At 30.6% G+C, this 20,358-nt stretch overlaps 2 protein-coding genes across 2 annotated transcripts; one reads left to right on the forward strand and one right to left on the reverse strand.

Annotated features, from left to right (window-relative positions):
• The first annotated feature begins 11,269 nt into the window (after positions 1 to 11,269).
• Positions 11,270 to 13,278, forward strand: LOC105788831 (uncharacterized). Its single transcript, XM_012615891.2, has 4 exons — positions 11,270 to 11,635; positions 11,734 to 11,856; positions 11,947 to 12,108; positions 12,538 to 13,278. Exons 1-4 carry the CDS (start codon positions 11,493 to 11,495, stop codon positions 13,058 to 13,060), a joined length of 951 nt encoding a protein of 316 aa, XP_012471345.1. The 5' UTR covers positions 11,270 to 11,492; the 3' UTR covers positions 13,061 to 13,278.
• A 572-nt stretch (positions 13,279 to 13,850) lies between these two features.
• On the reverse strand, positions 13,851 to 17,537 carry LOC105788833 (actin). The gene is made up of 5 exons (XM_012615892.2): positions 17,415 to 17,537; positions 16,404 to 16,476; positions 15,747 to 16,140; positions 14,877 to 15,490; positions 13,851 to 14,357 (listed from the first exon to the last, which is right to left on the reverse strand). Exons 2-5 carry the CDS (start codon positions 16,461 to 16,463, stop codon positions 14,292 to 14,294), a joined length of 1,134 nt encoding a protein of 377 aa, XP_012471346.1. The 5' UTR covers positions 16,464 to 16,476; positions 17,415 to 17,537; the 3' UTR covers positions 13,851 to 14,291.
• Positions 17,538 to 20,358: the final 2,821 nt, after the last annotated feature.

Consider the following 20,358-nt stretch of genomic DNA (forward strand, 5'->3'; position numbering starts at 1 on the left):
TTGTCATATTCTTTTTGTTAGTGTTTGATTACTACAATAAGATCTTACTTACAAGTTGATATAGTTTGCCTAAAGATGAAATATTAATGGACTATCTGATATCTTGAGATTAGGTTTACCTTTATTCAAATTTATTAGTTTGGTTTATATTTGAAGACTGATGTGAGCTTATTTTGTTTGATTCAACTACTATTATATCTGCCAACTTCATTGAATGAATTGAAACATTTAGGGGCATTATGTTCAACAAGATTACCGTGGCTAAACAATTCACTGTCAACATTGAAAAGAGATTTGTCAAGAACAAAAAAAAAAAAAAAAACTAAAATTGATATATTCTTAAAAAATCTAACTTTAATGTGGTATAAAAAGAAAAATACGAAAGTTGTGGATACGATACAACAAAAGAAACAACAAAATGGTTCAACTAATGATGGTTGTTTATCTTTTGGTGCAAAAGGTGCACTACTTAATTTTGTTTGTTCTAAGGTTAATAACTTTGGTACCTAGACACATTTGGTGGATAGATTTCGGTGCAACAACTCACATTAGTGTATCTATGCAAGGTTGTCAAAACTATCGAAAGCCAAATGATGGTGAAAATACATCTATATAGTTGACGGTGATTTGGCAGAAGTTGAAGAAATATGAACTTTTAGATTATTATTAAGGACTAGATTTTATTGGATTTAAATGAGACTTTTGTTGTATTGTCTTTTTAGGCCGAACTTGATTTCCATTTTAGCATTGGACAAATTTCAGTTATTCTTGTTCATTTGGAAATGGAAAATTTTCTCTTTCATAATTCAAAATTGGTTGGTTCGGGTTGTTTATCAATTTATGGTAATCTATATTTACTTGGTATTATTACTTCATTTAATGGATCCTTGCATACTATCATAATAGGTAAGAAACACATATTAACCACTAAGAATTCGGCTTCGTTGTAGCACAAGAGATTAGGTCATAACTCCAAAAGAAGAATTGAGAGACTTGTGTTTGACGATATTCTCAACCCCCTTGATTTTTTGAAATTTAATGTGTGTAAATTGCATTAAGGGGAAACTACCAAATATTAGGAGATTTGGTGCCAACAGGAAACTAGACATATTAGAACTACCTTTATCTCATTAATGAGAAATCACAGTCGTTTGATATGTTTAAAAATTATAAGGCTGAAGTTGAAAATCAACTCGACAAAAGAATTAAAAGCGTTAGACCTAACTGTGGTGGTGAATATTACGATAGATGTGACGGTACGGGTGAGCAACGTCCAGGACCATTTGCAAAATTCTTAGAGGAAAGTGGTATCGCCCTGTAGTAAACTATGTTAAGTTCATCCACTATGAATGGTGTTGTTGAAAAACAAAATAGAGCTACATTAGATGAATGTCAAGACTACATTTCTAAATGGCGAAATTGATGAGACAATTTATATGGTGTAGCTATGGTTTGAAAATTAAAGAAATCCATCTATGGGCTCAAGCAAGCATCTCGTCAATGGTATTACAAATTTCACCAAGTGACTATCTCATTCGGTTTCGAGATAAATTTAGTTAATAATTGTATATACCACAAGTTCAGTAGGATTAAATATATATTTTTGGTTTTACATGTTGATGACACACTGCTTGCCAATAATGATATAGGCATGTTGCATGCAACCAAGAGATTCCTAGCAAGGAATTTCGAGGTGAAAGATCTTGGTGATGCAACTTTTGTATTAGGAATCCAGATATCTTGAGATCGTTCTCAAGGTATTCTTGGATTATCATAAATGGCCTATATTGGAAATATATTAAAGAGATTTGGCATGCAAGATTGTAAATCAGGTGATACCCCTATTGCTAAAGGAGACAAGTTCAGTTTTGATCAATGCCCCAAGAATGATTTTGAGACTGAGAAAATGCAAAAGATTCCTTATGTTTCAGCAGTGGGAATTTAATGTATGCTTAGGTTTGTACACATCCAAATATTGCGTACATTGTTGGATGCTAGCCAGATATTTAAAAAATCTAGGTGTGAATCATTGGAAAGCAACCAAACAAGTTATGTGGTATCTTTAGAAAACCAAAAATCACATGCTCACATATCAAAGATTTGATAAGCTAGAGATCATTGGGTATACAAACTTTGGTTTTGTAGGATGCCAAGATAACATGAAATCCATATCAGGTTATGTTTATTTGCTTGCTGAAGGAGCTGTCTCTTGGAAGAGTATTAAGCTAACACTTGTAGCTCCTTCCACTATAACAACTAAGTTTATAGCATGTTAAAAGACATCTAACCATGGAATATGGATGTGATAGATGGGACAAAAAGACCAGTTGTTTTGTGACAATAAATCCTTAGTCCTTTATTCAAATAACAATAGGAGTACATCAAAGTTAAAGCACATAGATATTAAGTTCCTAGTTGTTAAAGAAAGAGTTTAGAGTAGTCAGGTGTCTATAAAGCATATTGGTACAGACTTCATGATTGTAGTGCACACTACTCATATGGGTATAATGTCATTTGTGGATATTTTATGTTTAATATTTACATAATAGTATTATATATTTATTTTTTATGATATAAATTACATAATATATGACTGAGTCTTAGCTCAATTGGCATCGACATTATTGCTAGTGTAGGAAGACGTGTGTTTGAGCATGTTGAAGCGCATTTATCCTCGTATTTAAGGGTTACGGAGAGATTATAGGTAGTTCTAGGTATTGTATAAAAAATTACATAATATATAAAAATATATATTATAAATTAAAACTTGAGTAAGATCGGGCCATGAATATTGTGGCCTGAGCTTGACATGTATGTAAAAGATCTAATTATGCTTTCAGTCTATGTACTATTTATTTATTTGAAATCTAGTTCCTTTACTCTTTTTATTTGATAATTGAAGTACAACTAATAATAATATTAAAGGAAATTTATTAAATTGAATCATGTGGCTTCTTTAAATTTTCTAAATTATTATATTGCATAAAAAAAGACCAAATAATCAATTAATTGTTAAATATAGTGTTATAAGGTTTCCAATTCTAGCTCTAGGATTTTACATCATGTTTGGTTGGGGGGAGTAGGAATGAGTTACAGTCCAATTCGGTGGGCCCACCACCAAACTAATGTTCGGTTGGTTGTAATGACTTATTACGTCTACTTTGGAAACAACCTTATCCTATGAAAAGGCAGCATCCCTGAACCTTTCCCTCATCACTGAATAACAATTCAATGCAGGTGGAAACTCTCTCTTTTTTCCTATTTCCAATTTTTGCCCCTCACCTTTCTAAAACCATTATTCCTTGCTTGCTTTCTTCATTTTCTTTTCCTTTTCATTAAAATCATGAAATTTGGTAGGTTTCCGAGCTTACTGCAACTGAAAGCTAAACCGAGGTTTCTAATTCTCTTTTGCTCTCATACTGCTTTAATGTTTGCAACTCTAAAGTTATCACTGATTTTTTCCCTGTTGACCTATTAGGTTCAAGAAATTGAGGTTTTTTCTGCTTCAGATTTGATTTTGAGTGGTTATTTTCATTCTTAACCATGTTAGTTTGGATGCTTTCTTTAATGGTTTTGTGTTATTGGATTAATTTTTATGGATTTTTCTATTTTAATTAGCTTCAAAGTTCCGAGTAGAGTTCTATTTCTTGGTCCATATTAGAATTTTTAAATCTTTCTTTAAGATTTTTGTTGAGTAATTTTTCTCTTTTCTCTCATCAACATGAGAATTCGGATATTTATACTATCACATCTTGTAACTTGGCCCCACAGTTTTTTCTTGACTCCATGATTCCTAAAACTGACATTTCATGTGGGCTCCAGGCCTGTTGGACATGTGTTTCACCTTGGGTCCCCTGCAGCTTACGCGGTCCTCTCTGTTCTTGAAATTGACATTCTGAGCGAGCTTTAGGCCCACTGGACACGTGTTTCACTCTAGGTCACCTGCAGGACACGTGATCTCCCTTCTGTGAGCACCTCAAGCCTTTAGTGAGCACATTGGGTATATGTGGACTAAAGCTGCGATCCTCACTCGGTTCGTGTGAGCTGGATCCGCGAACTCCTGTACTGTTAAATAATACATACTCACACATCCTTCATGATTTTTTATTTATTTTGGATATATATATCACATCAATTAGGCAATGATGAATACCATAAAATAACATACAATCATACAATAATGAACATAAAATCTAGGGATAACCCACACATATCATATTAATGTTTAAATATTAATATATTTGATAATTTTATATCATATTTACAAAATTTAGCCAAAAAAATTACAACATCTATTCATGGATTGCCAACTCTATAATAAAAACTATCTAAAAAAACATAGCTCAACAACCAAAATCAGAGACTTAATTGAGTAATTGGTGTAGAAGCAGTAGAGTAATCATGGTTCGGATTGGCATTGTTGAGTCTTTTAATTCAGTTATTAAAAACTACAATGAAGGAAATATGTTATAACTAGTCCAAATATCAATCAAGTTGTATCTAGTAGTACTTCTTAGGCATAAAACAAGTGTAAAAGTTGTCTTTGGTAGAGGTGACAATGTCTCGAGTTGTTTAATATGGAACTTCAGTTGTAAAGTGAAATCATGCAGTGGTAACAACTTTGTCATGTAATTGTAGCTATCCACGACTCCACACTATTGCTAAGCTAATGATTATGGTGCTTTTATCAGTATATGCTAAAACTATATGTGATTGTTAAAGGAGAATTGAATTTATACTATGATTTGAAGATATCTAACGTTTTAATATCTTGCAATAATGACTCGTTTGTCTTTAATAGTACAAAGTGAGGCGAAAAAGAACTGGTCTTGCATTGACAGTATGGTTGCAAGTGTGTACAGTTGTGAGTTGGTTTTTAGTTACATTGGGTGTCGTCTCCAGGCTACATACTTATAAATTAATGATTAGATTATATATTTTAGATTTTTATGCACAACGAGATTATGTGAAAAAACTTGTACATACTAGTGACGAGACTTGTATTGAACAAGTTAGGATAAATAGACTTACCTTTTTTAAACTATGTGAGATGTTACAAACTTTAGAAGGATTGAAATCGTCAAGGAACATGCTTGTTGATGAGCAAGTGACAATGTTTTTACATATCATTTCTCATCACCTTAAAAACCAAGTTATCAAGCATCACTTTAATAGGTCTGGGGAAATCGTTAGCAAATCATTTTACGATGTTTTAAATGTTGTCATACGCTTACAAGATGTGTTATTTAAAAAGACAGAGCCAATTACAGCTAATTCTACAAACCCAAGGTGGAAATGGTTTAATGTATTGGATTGAGTTCCATATATAGCTCGTACATAACTCAGTTGATTTAGATTTAAATATAGTATCCTAACTCAAAGTTTTATACATGTGATATAGAATTGCTTAGGTGCTTTAGACAGAACCCACATCAAAATTATGGTTCCAAAAGTTAATAAACCTAGATATCGAACGCGAAATGGTGACATAACATCAAATATGTTAGGTGTTTGTACACTTGATATGCATTTTGTTTATGTTCTTCCTAGTTGGGAATGTTCTTTTGTTGATGGATGAGTTCTTCGAGATGCCATTAGTAGGAGACGTGAACTAAAAATTCCTCATGGTAAATTGTAGAATTGGAGGAATTTGAATTAATTTTTAAGATCATTCTTTTTTGGGAAAGTTAACCATAATAAATAGTTTTTCTTTTCTTTTTTATAGGTTGTTATTATCTAGTTGGTGTTGGTTACACAAACTGTAAGGGATTTTTTGCGCCTTTTAAAGGACAAAGATTTCATTTGAATGAGTGGCGCTAGGGTTATCAACCAAGTACTCCAAAAGAATTTTTCAATATGAATCATGCTTCAGCACCCAATGTTATTGAAAGATGCTTTGGGTTATTAAAACTTAGATGGGAAATACTTAAGAGTTTATCTTTCTATCTTGTGAGGGTGCACAATAGAATCATTATTGCATGTTGTTTGCTCTATAATTTTATTCGAACCTATATGAGTATTGATCCTATTGAAGCGGAGTTGGGAGAATGATTACCTAGTAATGTGATAGATGATGATGAACCAAATATCATAAATGTTCATCCATCGGATACATGGGTTACTTGGAAGATAGAACTAGCCAATCAAATGTTCTATGAATGACAAACATCTAGAAATTAGTTAGGTTTATTAAACATAGTAGAAGGTTAATTTGTTAATGTTATTTCATGTATCTAGTTTACTATCTTTATGTATTGTACTGGACTTGTTGAATTATAACTTTAATTTATTTTCTTTGGATTCGTCATGTGTTATAATTTTATAAAGGTGTCAACCTTCTGATTCATAATATTGAACCTAATTTTAATTTGTATTTTTTCTTAAGATAGTTATGTCAAGCTTTTCACAATCAATTGCTTCTTTCCAAAATTCTCTAAGAACCAAAAGAAAATGGGTTCCAGAAGAAGATGTTGCGTTGGTTGTCTGTACGGTCGACTTATCCAATGTCAGAACCTAGAACACAGATATAGGATTCAAGGCCGGTTATTTAAATGAGTTGGAAAGAATATTAGAAAATTTTTTACCTCATGCTATGTTAAAGGCTAAACCTAATCTTGAATCGATGATTAGGATATTGAAAAGGGATTGGACAGTCGTTTATGACATGCTCAGTGGAAAAGACGATAACGTCTTTGGTTAGGACTAGCATAGGTAGATGGTTGTTGCTGAAGATGCTATGTGAAACTCATATATAAGTGTAAGAATTATTTCATGTATTTTATTATCTTGTTTTGACCAAACATATATCTAATGTGAATTCCTTCTTTTTTTATAGAGTCATAAAGCAGCCTGTCAATTCAGACATTGCAATTTCCCTTATTATGACCAACTTACTTCCATATATGCAAAAGATCAAGCCACTAGGAAAGATGCTCAAACAACTGCAAATATTGTTGAAGAAATAGATGTTGAGGATGTAGCTATTGTAAATAATCTTGAAGAAGGATACAATTACCATAGATGCGAAGATGATGTTTTCTTGGATGAGATGAATGTCTCAACTACACAATTGCAACCGTCAAAGCCAAACCAAGATGGTTCCACGTCTTCAAAGAAGAAAAAAAAGATTTCTGACGGAAGTGAACAAATTTCTGCTTCAATTACTAATGCTGCCATATTTTTAGGGGAAAAGATACGAACTGTTGACCTTGAATTAAGTAGGAGCATTGCCTCCGAGAAGTGATCCAAGAAAGTGCTCAAAAATTATATCCAGTCTTATGTGAAATAGAAGGATTAACTGAGGATGAGCGCTATTGTGCATTGAGTAAAATCACAGACCATCCAACGCAAATGCTCATTTTCTTTAGTCTACATTCTTCTGTGCGATTGAAATGGGTGAGAAGATTTCTTTTTGACCATTAAAAATCATGGTTGTGTTGGTGATGTTTTAGTAACTCTTTTTATATGTAATATTTGGATGGTAAGATGCCATTAGTAGAATGTCACAGACTGTTCTAACTTTTTTATGTTGTAAAATTTAATATATAGATTATGTCATATAAACTAATGATATCATGTAACTTTTTGTTAATATATGAACATTATATTTGGATGTAAAATATATTTTTCAATCTATTTATTACTTCTAATATTTTGTTTTTAGTTTACAAGATAATTAAATTATTTTTTCATTGATAATATTTTAGCATATAATTATACGTTATGACTTAAAAATAATAATCTAGGTTATATATTATTTTTAATATTATATATTATGATTTTTTAATTTATACTTTAATAAAATTATATTAAGAATGTTATTAAATTATATATTATTTTATTAAATTGTATTTAATAATAATTATGTTAAAATATGATTAAATTATTTATTTTCATTTTTATTAAATTAAATTTAATAATTATCTTTTAAAATTTAATAACAATAACAATAATCATTTACCTAAAAATTCGCTAAGGGTATTTTGGTCATTTAAGTATTTTTCCTTATGCTATTACAACATCTATTCCATTCAATCAAATACATGAATACTATTACAGCTCTATACCATTCCATTCAACCAAACAATTAAATTACTTATTACAACTCTATTCCATTACTATCCTATTCCATTCCCCCAACCAAACATGATGTTAAAGTTTTTCAACAGTGCTTCAAAGAAGTTGAGGAAAAGTCTTGTTTTTTTTTTTTGCTTACATGGCTTCTCGTGGTTTTAAATTGTTCACATGAATATTTTTTTTAAATCACTTAATCCAATTTAAAGAAAATATTTTAATAATTAATTAAACTTCATTTATTAAATCAAAAGAATAGAAATGAGTACACTACACATTTGTTATCCAACTTTCAAAAGTGTGCTGGAAAATAAAATTTTCATTTTAGGCTGTTAAAATCATTTTTTTTAGGCATTGGTATTAAAATTATTTTCATTTTGGTTACTCACCGTTAATTGAATGTTATTGTACATTCATTTTAGTTAGCCAACTTTAGCAAATTTTTATTTTGGTCACTTATTTTACTTTTTAAAACTTTTTAGAATTAATTTTAGTTTTTTAGTAAAAGGAAAAACTTGGGTGTATAAGGAAAAACTTAGATTTTTACATGAAAAATCATTTATTTTTTATTTTCCTTATTTAATTAGTTTTAGTTTTTCTGAATAAAAGGGAAAAATCTGGGATTTTATAGAAAATTAGTTGAGTTTTATAGGAAAAACGTGGGTTTTATGGGAATAATCATTTATCATTTTATTTTTTTAAATTTTAGAATTAATTTTAAACTTTTTCCTAGCAAAAGGGAAAAAATTAAGGTTTTAGTGGGAATTATTTGGATTTTATAGGAAAAATTAGGTTTTCATAGGAAAAACATTTAATCTTTTTCATTTCCTTTTACTCCTTTTAAAATTAAATTTATTTATTTTTCGATAAAAAGGAAAGCCCTCAGTTTTTCCTAGTGAATTACCTTGGATTCTATAGTAAAAACTTGGATTTTATAGGAAAAACATTTTTTGAAAAAGTAAAATTAATTTAGAAAAGAAAATGAGTAATCAAAATAAAAGTTTATTAAAGTTTGATGACTAAAATAAGTGTACAATAATATTGAATTAATGTCAAGTGACCAAAATGATACTAGTTTTTAACGGTAATGCCTAAAAGAAATTTTTATTTAATTTTGGTGTTCAAAATGAAAACTCGTGAAAATTTGATGACTAATTGTGTAGTTTATCCAATAAAATGTTAAATTTCTAAAATTATAATTAGGAGAGTCAACTTTTACTTCCTATATAAAAAACTTATTGATATCGTTTAACAATTAAAAGTAAAGTCAAAATTTTGGATAAATTACAAGATGAAGCTAAAGTCTTAACAATAAGAGGATTAGTGCAATTCGAACCCAAATAAACACCCTAACCATCATGGATAATCTTATTAATAAACCACTTTTAATTTGAATTTTTTTAATAAAACAACTTTTCATAAAATAAATAAATAATTTTAATACAATCAAAACTTACGCTGCCGTCATTTTCCTTGTTATTTTCAGAGTTAAGTTGTTTTCGAAAACCTTTTAATATTAAAAGCAATTTAAATGATTACAGAAATTTTATCCTACGAAATCATAAATATATATAATAAATAATAATTACACATAAAATACGTATTATAATAAAATGAAAAAATATATATTTAATTGTTTATTTTTGTATTGTTATCAATCTTTAGTTGGCGTCGAGTTAGTTTGTGACACCAACTCAATCACATACATTATTAATATATACAATTGATGAAAGTAATAAAGTGCGATAAATATATCTTAGTTTAATGAAAAGACCAAAGTACCATCGAATAATACAACTTAATTTAATTAAGAAAATATTTTCATAATTTAACAGTTGGTGACATCAACAAATTTTAATTAAAAAGTCCAAGAAAACCAGTGACGACAGGGTTAAGATTAGAAAAGAAAAACAAAGAGTAGAAAGCTTCAAAATGCTTTAAAGTAAACAAACAAAAAACGTAAGATTGAAGATTGTATTATAAATAAATAAGCCGGTTTGCAGATTGCAGTCGTATGAATTAAATATGAGAATAACCAAATGGACCAACATTAATCTTGTTGTTGAAAACACTTTATTATTTTATGTTGGGTTTGGTTAATTGCAATGTTGTATGCCTTTCAAAATTAGACCAAACCCCCCATTTCTTTAAATTTCAAAAAAAAAAAAAAATACTCGTGATTCATATTTGGTTATAATTGTGTTTATACTTTTTGACACAATGTTTAGAATTGATCATAGTCTCTCCTCAATCTATAAATAGGGGGATAATGCGTTTCAGCACACTTAAACTTACATTTTCTTGTATTAGCAATAATGTTCATCGCACACTGTCACCTAAATCCTATTTGTCAGAAATGAATTAAAAGAATTGAAAAAAATTCAGAAAAATTCTCACTTTTTTTTATAAATCAGAAAAAAATATAGAAGTATATTAAATTTCGAAAAATTTAAAAATATTTATTTTTATTTTTTTGAAAATACATAAAAGATAAAAAACATATAGAATTATATAAAAACATGTAAAATGTTTTCTTTATGTATTTTAAAAATTAAATATTTTTTAATTTCTCATAATTTGATATTTTTTCTTCTGATTTTTAAATATTTTTTGAGGACTTTCTGAATTTTTACTATTTTATTTTTCCATTATTTTAGATTTCTTACTTTATTTCAAGAAAAATAATATTCCGAGTTGCTTCACACCATCTTTTTGACACCGTTAGCGGTTGGGGCAAACTGATAACAATTTGGAAACTTCAAGTACCAAACTGATAAAAAAAATTCTTTTAATACTAAAGTGATAATTAAGTACAATTTTAGGGGGCAAATAGTATATTAACCAATTTCTAAACCTCTAGACTCTAAGCAAAGTAATGTTATATTCTTACTTCAACTACTTAATTAAAAAAAGAAAAGTGAGATAGAGCACAAATTTTACCTACTTTCATGTTACTTTACCTTATCAATTTCCCAAACTCTCAAAGTCTCAATTCTCAAATAGTAGAGGGTGGAGACTACTTCAATCCTTTGCTAGGTGTTAAATTTGAGGTGGAGCTACCCATTGTTCCCTTCTTTTTCAAATTCAAAACCAAGCACCCGCTGCCCAACAGCATGTGGATGTTGACTTTAACACCATTTTTGTATTCAATCTACAAATCCCAAGGTTAATCTTCTTCTTTTTTTTTTTTTGGGGGGGGGGGGGGGGGTAGCTGAGACATTTCAAACCCATGTACTCCAAATCAATGAAATCAGCTTTGAAATCTTCTCCTCATGTAGTAAACCATCCATTGTACACCCAAATTCCCTTCCCTTCTTCCTTCTTTTTCGTACATATTAGGTGTAGCATTTTTCACTGTTCCTTTGAATCCCTTCTTCATCCAAAATCTTGGCTTAGAGATTTCAAAGGGCCTTAAGATCATGTCCATCTTAAGCAAGAGTCCAAGCAGCAACATGGGTTCTTCTCCTTTCTTCCATGAATTCAAGAAACAAGCTTCTTTCTTCCTCAAGGAGAAGATCAAAACAGCTCGTTTAGCTTTAACTGATGTCACCCCTGCTCAGCTGTATCTTCCTTTTTCTTTTTGCCTTATTATTTGCTCTTCGATTCATGATTATGTACTGAGTCCAAGTGAAAAGACTATTATTAATCGTTTATCTACAGGTTGACTGAAGAAGCTACGAATGGGAATCCATGGGCACCAAACACCCAGACTCTTGGTTCCATCTCAAGGGCTGCTTTTGAATTAGATGATTATTGGAGGATCGTGGAGATTTTACATAACAAGTTTGTATTTAATTATATTTACTTCTTTGTAATTTTGATGGGATTTTACATGGTCTGACATGTGTTCGATGTTTTGCTTGTGTGAATCAGATTGGGCAAATTTGAAAGAAAGACATGGAGAACCTCTTACAATTCTCTGATAGTGCTTGAACATTTGTTGACTCATGGACCAGAGAGTACGGCAGAGGAGTTCCAGGCTGATAAAGATGCCGTCTTAAAGATGCAAAGCTTTCAATATGTAGACGAGAAAGGGTTTGTTTTAAACTTGGTCTAATTCTGGTTTTAGTCCCTCTACTATAATGAATTTTTGTATTTATTTTCTCTGGATTAATTGAGCATAATATAAGTAGCTCCAAATCGATAGCAACCTTAAGTTTGTTGGCATCAAGTTCAGTGTTCGAACCGCATGTTTGGAAACCATTCCCTTTTCCAAACAGAAGTAGAATTTGTAAGCTTGTTTTGATACCAAAAAAGTGCTTGAATACACAATTGAATTTTCATGTGATCTTGACTCAGTGAGCATATCAATTTGGACCTACTAATAACATTATAAAAATATAGGACTAAATAATACAAAATTAAAGTAGAAAGGTTAAATCTAAAACTAGAATTAGACCTTTAAATTTCATCAATCATATGTCTTGGAGTTTTATGAATCTAAATATGTAATTTGATTTGCAGATTCAATTGGGGATTAGCTGTTAGAAAGAAATCAGAAAGAGTAATGAAGCTGCTTGAGAAAGGGCCTGTTTTGAAAGAAGAGAGGAACCGAGCTCGGAAGCTAACAAGAGGGATCCAAGGCTTTGGCAGTTTCTCCCAAAGGTCTTCTTCTTCTTCTTCTTCAACACAACAAGCCATTTTGCCAGAATCATCCAATGCAACGTATGGAAGGAGCAACTCCGATTTTAACGACCACGAAAACCAAGAAAATCAGCTCCCCCCTACGAATAAAGTCGATAAATCAGAGTTGAGCAAGAGTTTCAGTAAAGGACATAATTTGCCTGAGAAGCCTGAAGTTGAAACAGGTTTCAAAGAAAACATGGTTCCTTTGAAGGAAGAAGTTCATAACTGGACTGCAACTGCGGAGTGTAATCCACTTTTGGGGAGTGAAAACAATGAACCCAAGCCACCAATCACCATAGAAGGTGATCACCCTTTCAATGACAATGGGAATCAAGCTTCTTCACCGATGCTTCGATGTTGAGAGGTACACTATGCAGATTCTGTTCTTATTATACACTCTTTGAGTGCTACCTTTTAAGCAGTTATATGATCTTTTGAGCATCTTATGCGCAAGTAAAAAACTTAATTACTTGTTCCTGAGATTATATATATATATATATATATATAAACTGAAATTTGTATGTTTATTAGTTCATCAAATCTACTTAACAAGAATATCTGTGGTATGTAGAGATTAAATGGTGGCTTGTAGCATATGATATATATATATATATATGTGATTTATATATCTAAATTAGCATCTTTTGCTTCAATAGTTTACAAAAGTTGAGATTTACAAAGCCATGAATAACCTAGAGCTTTCGTTTTTATAGTAAGATTATGATGTACTAATAACTTGTGATTCCAAATTGCTTATCCATCTGTGCTAACAAAGATTTTAGAAGGGTTAGAATTGAGTATGCTGGTACTGTAATTTTTTTATTTCACAAGCAGTTTTAAAAATAAAAAGTTGTCATGTATTTTTATTTTTAAATATTTTACTATATTTTTACAGAACACTTGTCAATTCCTAAAACATTCACTGGCAGTGTTGCAAAGATTGTTCATTATTTGAGATTTCTCTTTAAAAAAAAAGGAAGTCGATGACACCTTTTGTTGAATTTAATTATAAAAGTCGGTTGAGTTTTAGTTTAATTAATATTAGCATGTTTTTCTTTCAATTTAAAAATTAGGGATTATGAATAAGAATAATATTGTATAAAAATATATAAAGGAAAAACAATATTATTAACATAGGAAAGAAATCAGGATTACTTTAAATCAACAATAATTAAAAGTACATTTATTGTAAATATTTCCTTAATCATACCACAAAGCGCTTACAAACATTCTTAAATAACAAAAAAAAAATTTAAAAAAAATCAACCAAAAGGGAGATTTAAAAGAGCATGAAGAAACTAAAGAAAATACAGAAGAGAAAAGAGAAAAAAAATTGGCGTTGAATCAAAATCGTTCAAGAACTGCTAAAGGGCATAAAAAAGGAATTTGAAATCTACCATAATCTCTTGTAGTTCATTTTTTTCGACTATTATCATCAAGAAACTCTTAGAAATAGAAGGAAATGAAAGAGGAGAAAATTTTAAAAAACAGCAATGGTTTAAGAACTTAGGAGCCTGAAATCGTTTAGCCAAAAAAAGAAAAAGAAAAAACCAAGACATTAATTACTTTAGGCCTTTTTGCATTCTGAAGCATTAGAAGCATTTCCTGTGCACAATAGATGGGCCAGATTCATCATACTCTGCCTTCGCAATCCACATCTGCATTACAAATTACAGTGACTAAATCTCTCTGCAACCATGCCCTAAATTGAATCATTTATAACAAAAACATGTCCTAAATTGCCTCCATGATAAAAATATAATGCACTTTTATGTTAACTGCAATTGCACTTAGTCCAGACCTGGCAGGTCGGCTCAATTGGTGTTCTAAAAATTTCAAGGTCATTTCGATCCAGGTCATTATAGGTTTAGATCATTTCGAATTCAAATTATTTTGGATTCAGATTATTTTCGGTTTGGATTTATTCAGGTTTGGATGTTAACTTTTTACAATCAAATTGAATTGGAATGGATTTTGATTCAGGTTGATTGTGTGTCGGGTTTTCAAGTTTGGGTTTAGGTTGTTAACTTTTCAGGGTAGTATTGGATGGGAACAGATTTGGGTTCAAGTTCATTGGATCAGATTTCGGGTTCTAAGTCAGAATTAGCGGGTCTAATTTATTCTGAAATTGATCTTTCAGTTTATCATTAACAACAACTACATGAAGTCAATAATACCTGCTGGAAAGTACTGAGAGATGCTAAGATGGAGCCTCCAATCCAGACACTGTATTTCCTTTCAGGTGGAGCTACCACCTTAATTTTCATGCTGCTTGGGGCCAAGGCTGTGATTTCCTTGCTCATTCTGTCAGCAATTCCCGGGAACATTGTGGTTCCACCACTGAGAACAATGTTTCCATACAAATCCTTCCTGATATCAACATCGCACTTCATTATAGAATTGTATGTCGTTTCATGAATGCCAGCGGCTTCCATTCCGATCATGGAAGGCTGGAAAAGGACTTCTGGGCAACGGAAACGCTCAGCACCAATTGTGATCACCTGGCCATCAGGCAACTCATAGCTCTTCTCAATGGAAGAACTAGTTTTGGAAGTTTCCAGCTCTTGCTCGAAATCAAGTGCAATATATGCCAGCTTCTCCTTCACGTCCCTCACAATTTCACGCTCAGCCGTAGTGGTGAATGAATAACCACGTTCAGTCAAGATTTTCATAAGGGCATCAGTAAGGTCACGGCCAGCCAGGTCAAGTCGGAGAATGGCGTGTGGGAGCGCATATCCTTCATAAATGGGGACAGTATGACTTACACCATCTCCAGAGTCCAGAACAATACCTACATAAAAGAATTGTAGAGATTGGTTATTAGATATTACGAGCACTAAACATAGATTATAAAGATGTGATTGTAGTTTCAAACAATCCACATTATGAAAATCACTAAATGGACACAAAATCAATAGAAACAAGACATCAAGGATAAAAGGCAACCCAACTTGTAGTCATTTCACATTTTTCACAATTAATCCACAAGAAAATTCCTGCAGATGATCAAGTTTTATGCATGAGATCAAGAGTAGTCAATGGCTTACCAGTTGTTCGACCACTTGCATAGAGGGAGAGAACAGCCTGAATAGCAACATACATGGCAGGAGTATTGAAGGTTTCAAACATAATTTGGGTCATTTTCTCACGATTGGCTTTCGGGTTGAGAGGTGCTTCAGTGAGAAGAACCGGGTGTTCTTCAGGAGCCACACGAAGTTCATTGTAAAAGGTGTGATGCCAAATCTTTTCCATATCATCCCAGTTGTTAACAATACCATGTTCAATTGGATACTTGAGAGTGAGAATACCACGCTTGGACTGAGCCTCATCCCCAACATATGCATCTTTCTGACCCATGCCGACCATCACACCAGTGTGACGTGGACGACCCACAATACTAGGGAACACAGCCCTTGGAGCATCATCACCAGCAAATCCAGCCTAAAAAGAGTAAAATGCATCACTAGGAAAAGATCATATATAAAGTTAAAAGACCAATGTTACTTGGACTTGGGTTTGAGTATCAAATACGAGTATGTACCCGATACAAGTATGGTTATGCACTTTTAAGTTTTCCATGTAATTGTAAGATTTTGGAGGTAATAACCTCATATCCATGTATGAGACAACAGGGCTGTGAGGAAAAATAAAAAAATACAAGCAACATAGCTTAGAACATCAGACGGTGAATCCTAACAGCATACCTTAACCATTCCAGTTCCATTATCGCATACAAGTGGTTGAATATCCTCACCGTCAGCCATCTTGTATCACCAGCTGAAATGAGGGAACAGTTACAATTCAACAAGCATGATTTTTTTAAAATCATTTATATGCCATGTTATAACACCAAAGCATCCCCGTTCATCGGGAAATTGGAAAGATTCAAGCAAAACATAATGTGGGAGAATATTCCTAGCCCACAATAAAAAAAGTCCATCACAAACATTGTATTCAAGAATACTATGATGAAACGGAAGAACAGAATTCATTCGTGAAAATCACACAATTTCATCTTCTTCATCTTCTTGATCGATAAATAAAAAGAAAAAGTTATTCCATGAAATTAATGGAAATAAAACAATAAATCATCCTATATTCAATCACTAGAAGCCAAAGAATCATAACTTATACAAAAATTCCGATCAAGAACAACAACAACCAAAAAAACTAATTAGTAGATGTTTAGAATTCCTACAAATTTATTAGTATATGACTGAACTTTTAAATTTTGATTTATTATCTTTTTTAGGATATTTTGTTGGTTGATTATTATCTTTTATTGCGTTTTGATTTATTTTAAACTCTTATTTTAAATTCTGTTAGATGTGTATTGCTCTATAAACACTCTAATTTCAATCAATAAAAGCATGCTTCATTTTGCCTTATTCTCACTTTCTTTAAATGCCAAATGAAAACCGGATCGAAAACCAACAACATGCGGAGTACATGATAAAACAGGAATATTGAAATATACATTTATTGCCTTCTTTCCATTTTCCTATATTTTCTCACGAACCAAACAGAGAATCATCCTAGATCCAATCATTAGATGCTAGAAAATCATAAATTATCCAAAAAATTTAACTAAAGATCAGATAACACAAATCTTACAAAATTAACACAATGCCAAATGGCAACTAGACTGAGAACCAACAATATATCGCATTACGTGATGAAACAGGAACCAAAGAGAGGAGAAACAGAAAATTTACCAGAGCAAAAGCAAAAGGAAAATGAGAGAAAGATGGATATGAAAGCTGCCCGCCTTCAAAAAAATGAAATGGCAAGTGCAAAAATGATAAACTTTTTGAAATTTAAAACGAATATGGTAAACTTGGCACTTGCTTTAAAACATTTTACCGGGTCCTTCGGTTGCATGCTCCTTTTATGGTTTATAAGGGAGCGCTTCCACAGTGCTCCAAACCGGTAAAACCGTTTCCAATCCATCCATTTTTTTTCTATTTTCTTTAACGAGTATTTTCACTTTAAATTTTCAATTAATAATAAAATTTTGGTTAAACTACCCCGTTAGTAACCCTAAACATAGCCGTTCCTATTTTGGTTACTTTAATTTTTTTTATTAATTTAGCTACTACCGTCAATATTTTTTTCACGATATTTTGTTGAAAAATTTCAAAATTATTCATTTAGTCCCTTTAAAAATTACAAAGTTTTAAGTTAATCCCTTAAATCCCCCACTATCTCCTCCATTTCCTCCTCCGATCTCAACACTAAGTGGTTGTGAGTTTTCCGACTATTACTTTTCGAGCTCTATCATGGCACAACCACCGCTGTCAATCAACCAGTGATTCAATGTACTGATTGACGATGGTGTTGTGTTGTGACGGAGCTCGAAAAGTAATGGTGGAAAAACTCACATCCAGTCAATGTCAAGATCGGAGGAGGAAACGGAGGAGATAGTGGGGGATTTAAGAGATTAACATAAAAATTTTAAAGGGACTAAAAGAATAATTTTTGACTTTATAATTTTTTCTATAGAATGTCGTGAAAAATGTTGATGTGACAGGTTCAGTCAGCAATCCGTTAATGAGATAAAAATTGAGTGACAATTTTGAACAAATTTTCTAATAGCAGTGACTAAATTGACAAAAGAAAAATTAAAGTAATCAGAATAAGAATGAACTTGTTTTAGAGTGACTAACAGTATAGCTTATTCTAAAATTTTATAAACATTTAATATATTAAATTTAAATGCCACCAATATATATATATATATATATATATATTAAATTTAAATTTAAACTACTAATAAATGTTGAGTGCAATAGTAAGGTTCGTTCACTTTCAAGGGGAGAATAGGGTTCGAGTCTTATAACATTGTTCGGTCAGGCAACCTTGAACCCTAGACATGGACCATAAAAACGGACATAAAAAGTAAAAAAAAAAAATTTAAACTTAAATAAAACTCATTAACAACTATAAAAATGATGCAAGAAAATAAAAACAAAAATAAGATCATAAAAATTTTTACTCTATAGAATGAATATAGATATTTTGATAATTTCTCAAATTATTTATTCAAATAAAAGTATAAATATATAATTCAAATTTTAAGGTTTTATAATTTTATAAGCATCTGTCCCAAATTACATTTGAAAGAGGAAAATTGGGTTTGTAATTCCATGTAAATTACTTAGGTGACTAAAAATTTTATAAACTCACACATAACCCTAATTGTACTCCTTAATTAATCTCTTTAGTTTTAAAATCTTTCACAATTTCATTTTGATACATTTATTAAGTTATTTATAAATTTTCCAAACCTCAAATTAATAATTATTGTAATTGTAATTGTGTATATAATACTTTAAAATACATAAATTAATCTTATATTTTTAATTTATAAATATGATCTTTTATTTAATGTTTAAAATAATATAGTTTTACGCTTAGCGTTGGATTGATTAATTGTTTTATTAAACTATAGAGTAAAATTTTAAAGGATATATTTCAAGTCTTTATATACTTTGTACATTTGAAATTTAGTCCCTACTTTTAAATTTAGGTGCAGTAATTATCTCACTTTTAAAATTCTTCTACTAAATTTATTGGTATGACATTTTAAAATAAAATAAAAATCACTTGATAGTCATGTAACAATAAAAATAATGTTATATCAAATTATAAATGTGTAAATAAAAAATTAAAGTATATAAATTAAATATTAAATTTTAGTATTATAAAGAGTCAAATTTAAAATTTGACCATTATCTTATAACATAAAAAACAAAAGACAAACCCCAAAAATGTCAAATGGACTAATTAATAATATTAAAAACTCTAAGTGCCAAATTATGTTAAAAATTAAAATATATAGTTTAAATCTCAAATTTAAACATATTAAAAGAACCAAAACTGAAAATTAATTTTTTTAAGAAATAAAAGAAAAAAAAAGATGTGGGTGTATGGCACGTGTCAGAAGGAAAGTCCTTCCTTTATTATTATTAAGGCAAAGCCCAATGCATTAGGGTGGACATTGGCTGCCTTTGCCCGATAAATTAAAGGAAATTAAGGACCAAATCCGTTTTTAAACAACATCCCAAAATAACTGAAGCCACGTGGAATTATTAAATAAATTAATTTAATTTTATACTAATAAAAAGTATAAAAAATAAATTTTAACATATTTAACATTTATTATACTCTTTTTCATTTCAACTTCAAACAAAAAAAAATTAATTGCAAAATTAAAAAACTTCGATGGATCATACCAACAAAGGGTGAATTGGTAATTAAAAATATTCAATAAGATGTGAAAAGATAAAAAAAGATTAACACGATTGTCGAAACATTTTTTTGAAATCGACTTTTTATTTAAAAAAACGAAAATGAGAGTCGCCACTAATCTTTTTTATGAGGTGTGATCGGATCACTTCGTTATTTGACCATTTTAATAAATGACTTGATTTACTAAAACAACGATTTTGGTCTACAAAATTCAAGAAATGAGTTCGAGAGTCGGTTACGTACAAGGAAGGGTTAGCACCCTCATAACGCCCAAAACTATCACCTAATTGATTAATTAATGTCTTAATGTCGAAAACTGAAAATTTGAAAGAAGTTTAAAACACGATTCCTTTTTGCATAATAATGTTTTTAATCAAAGCATATGTAAAAGAAACTTTTATCTCGAGG

Source organism: Gossypium raimondii, chromosome 2 (genome assembly GCF_025698545.1).
Source record: "Gossypium raimondii isolate GPD5lz chromosome 2, ASM2569854v1, whole genome shotgun sequence".
Taxonomy (NCBI): domain Eukaryota; kingdom Viridiplantae; phylum Streptophyta; class Magnoliopsida; order Malvales; family Malvaceae; genus Gossypium; species Gossypium raimondii.

Excerpts from the sequence above, each read along its gene's own strand:
- LOC105788833 (XM_012615892.2), bottom strand. The coding sequence starts at position 16,463 with ATGGCTGACGGTGAGGATATTCAACCACTTGTATGCGATAATGGAACT. Across the intron at positions 16,141-16,403 it reads ATGGAACTGGAATGGTTAAG|GCTGGATTTGCTGGTGATGA; the intron begins GTATGCTGTTAG and ends TACTCTTTTTAG. Across the intron at positions 15,491-15,746 it reads TGCAAGTGGTCGAACAACTG|GTATTGTTCTGGACTCTGGA; the intron begins GTAAGCCATTGA and ends TCTTTTATGTAG.
- LOC105788831 (XM_012615891.2), top strand. The coding sequence starts at position 11,493 with ATGTCCATCTTAAGCAAGAGTCCAAGCAGCAACATGGGTTCTTCTCCT. Across the intron at positions 11,636-11,733 it reads GATGTCACCCCTGCTCAGCT|GTTGACTGAAGAAGCTACGA; the intron begins GTATCTTCCTTT and ends GTTTATCTACAG. Across the intron at positions 12,109-12,537 it reads CAATATGTAGACGAGAAAGG|ATTCAATTGGGGATTAGCTG; the intron begins GTTTGTTTTAAA and ends TTTGATTTGCAG.